The sequence below is a fragment of the Dipodomys ordii genome, unplaced genomic scaffold, assembly GCF_000151885.1.
Source record: "Dipodomys ordii isolate 6190 unplaced genomic scaffold, Dord_2.0 Scaffold12, whole genome shotgun sequence".
NCBI lineage: Eukaryota > Metazoa > Chordata > Mammalia > Rodentia > Heteromyidae > Dipodomys > Dipodomys ordii.
The window spans coordinates 577,527-582,751 of NW_012267228.1; the positions used below are offsets into that span (position 1 = coordinate 577,527).

Sequence of the window (5,225 nt, forward strand, 5' to 3'; positions counted from 1 at the left end):
GAGTACGTCTCCCCAGACGCCACGGCCAGGCCAGGCACCCCGAGTACGTCTCCCCAGACGCCACGGCCAGGCCAGGCACCCCGAGTACGTCTCCCTAGACGCCACGGCCAGGCCAGGCACCCCGAGTACGTCTCCCCAGACACCACGGCCAGGCCAGCACATCCTTTTTTTTTTTTTTAAACTTTATTGTTATTATAGAGGTGATGTACAGAAGGATCACAATGACTCCAGACAGGGCATTTCGTTCACAGTGTCCTCCGTTCCCTCCCTCTCTCCCAGTCCCTCCCTCCCGTCCCCACCTGCGAGTTGCACAGCTCACGTCCATCCGTCCATCCGTGTCCAGTGAGCTCCACTGCTGAGCTTTTCCACCCCTTTTCCCTCGAGTTCTGTGCCCTGCCTGCCCCTCCTGAAGATATACGCGCAAATTCACCATACATAAAGAAGACAGAACCATCAAAGAAGAAGGAGGAGATAAAAAGGCGGGGGGGGGGAGGTCCCCTGTTTCCCCTTTGCAGCCTTTGCCCCACCATCGGTGTCATTGTGTGTAAATGTGAGAGGCGCGGCCTCGTGCCTCTGTGCTTCTCCCCGGGAGAAGCCTCTTTGGCCTCACTGAGTGTGCGCATCTGGACTCCCGTGTACTGTAGCATGTCACCGCGCATGCCTGTCGGTGTGAGCCGTGGGCCTGGGACAGATCGCTAAGGGGCTCCAGGGACCCCAAGGGAACAGGTGTGGGGCCACCCAGGTGATCCTGCGCCCACGTCCGTGGCACCCGAGTCGACCCGTGCTCACCGCTGTGGTCTCCCAGCGGGGAGTGTGTGTGATCGGTGCGCCCTGAGACTGGAGGTGGCCTTGTCCACGGGTGCCGTGGCGTGCCCCCGTCCATCCACCTGCCCCCTCACCACGTGCACCCCGACCCACGCTGACCGGTCTTCTCTCCACTCCGCAGGGCCTCACGGGATGGCGGCGCGGCGCGGCGAGCATGCGGGGGCCTGGCTGGCCCTGGCCCTGGCCCTGAGCATGAGGCCCGGCGCGGCGGTGCCGTGGCGGGACTGCACGGGCGTCGAGTGCCCGCAGCTGGAGAACTGCATCGAGGAGGCGCTGGAGCCGGGCGCCTGCTGCGCCTCGTGTGTGCGGCAGGGCTGCGCCTGCGAGGGCTACCAGTACTACGACTGCGTGCGCGGGGGCTTCGTGGACGGCCGCGTGCCCGCCGGCCGCTCCTACTTTGTGGATTTCGGCAGCACCGAGTGCTCTTGCCCGCCGGGGGGCGGCAGGATCAGCTGCCAGTTCATGCTGTGCCCTGAGCTGCCCCCCAACTGCATCGAGGCCGTGGTGATGGCCGACAGCTGCCCGCAGTGCGGCCAGCTGGGCTGCGTCCACGGCGGCCGCAAGTACGCCGCCGGCCACACCGCACACCTGTCCCCGTGCCGCGCCTGCCACTGCCCGGACGCCGGGGGCGAGCTCATCTGCTACCGGCTGCCGGGCTGCCACGGGAACATCTCAGACACGGAGGAGGCTGACCCCGAGCGCCACTATGAAGAAGACCCTTACAGCTACGACCAGGAGGCAGCCGAGGCGGAATTAGGGGCGGCCCTGGCAGGCGAGGCCCAGGCGGGGGCCCCCCCAGCCGCCCTGGGAGCAGGGGCCCAGCCCCTGGCCTCCTTCCGTGCCACCATCTGGCCAGCAGCCCCCCCCAGACCGACAGCAGCCGCTGCCCTGGGCCCCCCGGCCCCCAGGCAGGCCAAAGCCAGCATGGCGACAGAGCGCGCTGCGGGAGAAGCGGATGAAGGAGGGGAGGAGGAGGAAGAGGAGGACAAGGAGGAGGAGGAGGAGGAAGAAGAAGAGGGGGAGGAGGTGGCCACCAAGCAGCCTGTCACGAGCAGCCCCCTGGGGCCGGGCGGGCTGCCCACCACGGCCCCCCCCAGACCTGGCCTCCCCTCCCAGGAGAAAGGGGTGGAAGCCAAGGCAGGGCCCGAGGAGAACCTTATCCCAGAAGCCCAGGCCGAGCCTCGTGGCGGTGGGCAGGTGGGCGCCAGGGCCCCGCCCGGCTCCGGCCTGGGGGCAGCCGCCCCATCCCAGGTCTCACCCACCTCTCCCAGGGGCCCAGACGTGCCCAGCACCCATCCCACCCCATCCGCACCAGCATCCCCAGCTTCCCCGATCCCACCCACCCTGGAGGTCCCCAAGGAGGAGCCCGAGCGCCCGCAGGTGCTGCCCCGGCCCCAGGCAGAGGAGGACACGGACCCCAACTCCGTGCATTCGGTCCCCAGAGGCAGCCCCGAAGGTAAGGCCCTTCGGCGTGCCCCAGGGCTCCTGGGTCAGGATCAGGCCCCGCCCCGGCCCCACGCGGTGGCAGCACCCGGCCAGGGCTCCCTGCCCCGCTGGCGGCTCCCGTCTACATCCGTGAGTGAGTCTCATGGGGAGGGGGGGGTCTGACCCAGCCTGGTGGGGTCTCCAGGTCTCTCAGCAGGAAACGTGGGGCTTTGCGGATGGGTCAGCCCTGCCGGGCATGCCCTCCCATGGAGGCCTGAGCCCGGCGGTGCCCCGAGTGCCCAGTGCACTAGAACGTCACTCAGCATGGAGCCAACAGCCGAGGAGGGGGCTGGTTCCCACTCAGCCACAACCCGGCCAGGGACCCCATTCCTGTGACACACACGTCCCCGCCGCTCACACCTCAGTCAGAGTAGGAGCAGACCCCTCCGCCGCCGCAGGCCCTGCGCCAGTGGCTGCTGGAATCCTCTCCCGTCCCTTTCCCTGCTCCAGGCTGCTCAGCCCCACTGACCCCTTTCTGCCCCGGGGCCTTTGTACTCACCGCTCCCCTTGCCCACGGCTTGTCCTCCAGGCTCAGGCCGCCTGGGGAGGGCGGTGGGGGGGGCGCCTTTCCTGACCAGCCGCCCTTCTGTTAACTTTCTCTTGGGATGACCGACATTTCAGGACATGGTTTTTCTATCGCATGGCCTCCCGCCCACCTCCTCTCTGGTCACCTCCTCTCTGGTCACCTCCTCGCTCCAGCCGCCTCCCGCTCCCTGGGCGGCCCACACTCTCAGCTCTTTTCTGAGACTCTTTCCACTCTGTGCCAGCCCCGCCCAGGACGCCTTCCCGCATCTCTGGGTCGGGCCTCGCTTCTTCCAACTCTGCCCTCTCTCTCCCTCCTCTGCCTGGTGCTCCGGGCATGGTGTGTTTTCCGGGGCCTGCGTCTCGTCATTCCTTCACTGCACAAACCTTGGTGGTGTGTGATCTGGGAGCAGGCCAGGGGCGCTGCAGCAGGGAGGTAGGCCAGGGTGTCTGGGAAGGCTTCCTGGAAGAGGGGGCCTGAGAGACCTAGCCATCTTCCCATCTTCCCTAGAGCTGCGTGGCCTGGGGCCAGTCTCCTGGCTGGTGTGGGTGGGGCCCTCAGGGCCTGTGTATGGCCAGTTGGGGTCTCTGTTGGCTCCTCCAGCCCTCGGCCCGCGTTTCCAGCCCTCTGCCCCCGGCAGAGCGCCAGCCAGGAGCGGTTCCTGCCCTGAGCTGAGCGGGGTCCATGCGGTGTGGCTGTGCGGCAGGGGTGCGTGGCCCAGGCTCCCGCTGCCCCCACCCAGCCCTGGGCCTGCAAGAGGGAGAGCATGCCAGAGGGAGGAGGGAGGTCTAATGAAGTCCACGTGTGCCCATGGGGGGCGGGAGGCATGCAGGGTGGGACTGGGAACTGTGACAGACACACCCCTGGCCACCCTTCCCTGTGCCCGCACTGCTGGCCCAGCGGCCGGGCTGGGCCGGGGAACCCCCTGCCCCGCCCCCTCCCCTCAGCCTGAGCCTGGGACTCCCCCTTGGTGCTTTCCTCTGTGCTGGCTTTCTCGGATGGATCTGGGGGTGTGGCTGCTGGGAGTGGGCCCCACTGCGTGCCCACATCTGCCTGAGGGTTATTCTGGCAGCGGCCCAGCATGTGCAAAGGCCCAGAGACTAGCATCCAAGGGGCCGGGCGGGCCGGCAGGCGGCAGCTGCGGCTCTGTGGGTGTGGAGGGGAGGGGTGGTGCGGGCACCGGCGCCAGCCCCGCGGGGGCCCCGGTTCACCATCTGTGGACAGCCAGGGGTCCCCGCGTCGTGGGCTGTGCTGAGGATGAGCGAGCTAATCCGTGTTAAGTGCTTGCACGGGGAGGTCTTGTAGAGCCATTAGAGGTGTTTGTGGTCACTCTGCCATCCGTCACCGGCGTGCCAGCCGCCCCGGGGACCCTGCCGGGGCCGGGGTTGTGCTAGCAAGCAAGGCGGGTGCACCTCTCCCTGGGGGGCCCCATGGATGGGGTGGGGAGCCTTAGAGAAACCAAGGCCGGTCCCGGCCTCGGGGTGAGGTCAGCAGGGTGCCGGCCTCAGGCGGGGCTGGGGGGGGGCGGGGAGCGTGTTTGGACTGCGGTCGGGGCCTGCTGATAGGGGCCAGGGCTGGGGGGGGGCTGAGGCCTGGAGGGGCCCTGGCTGGGGAGGAGCCTGCCAAGAGGGGCAGGGGCCAGCCGTGACCCCCATCTGTGTTCTGTGTTGCCATAGCAGCCCTGGGGCTTGGAGAAGGAGATTCCCCGCCATGGCCTCAGCCCGGGCTGCGAGCAGAGCCGCGCCAGGGAGCCGCGCCGTCCCCGCCTCTGAGCGTGTCCAGATGCGGCCTAATGCAAGCCACATGGCCGCTCCCTGGGCCGGGCGGGGAGCTGAGGCCTGTCATCGCTCGGGGCCTGGGGGAGGCGTTGAACCTCCTCCTGCTGCAGGGCTCGGACCCAAGGTGCCAGGAGCCGGGGAGGCCCCCAGGACCTGGTGGTGGGCAAGGGCCGGGTGGACTCAGGCTGGGCAGGCGGGGCCTTGGACGCTGCCCCGCCCGCAGACGGCCCCAGTGCTGTGTCCGGGACAGGCACGGACACAAAAACCGGCTGTGGCGTTTCAGCCTTCCACCACCGCAGGCTGCGAAGTGAACCCGGAGGCCCGGGCCTCGGCGTTTCAGCCTTCCACCACCACAGGCTGCTTCCAGGGCGGGAAGTGAGCCCGGAGGCCCGGGCCTCGAGACGTGGACATGGGGGGGGGCTGGGCCCACGTTTCTTGGGACACGGGACACAGACACAGCAGGAAATGCTGGGAGGAGCGCGCTCGGCACCGCCTCACCCGGCCTTTCCACGGGACGCAAAGCTGGATTCCCCGACGCTCGCCGTGGGGCCCGCACCCCGGCCTCTGCGCTCGCCGTGGGGCCCGCACCCCGGCCTCTGCGCTCGCCGTGGGGC

At 68.7% G+C, this 5,225-nt stretch overlaps 1 protein-coding gene across 1 annotated transcript in view; it reads left to right on the forward strand.

Moving 5' to 3' along the window:
- Fbln2 (fibulin 2) overlaps positions 1-5,225 on the forward strand; it is a 47,639-nt gene that overhangs the window by 13,122 nt on the left and 29,292 nt on the right. Inside the window, exons 2-3 of the mRNA XM_013010324.1 lie at positions 947-1,752; positions 1,813-2,281. Of these exons, the coding sequence (XP_012865778.1) occupies positions 958-1,752; positions 1,813-2,281 (1,264 nt within the window). The 5' untranslated portion in view covers positions 947-957. The remainder of the gene's footprint in view (positions 1-946; positions 1,753-1,812; positions 2,282-5,225) is intronic.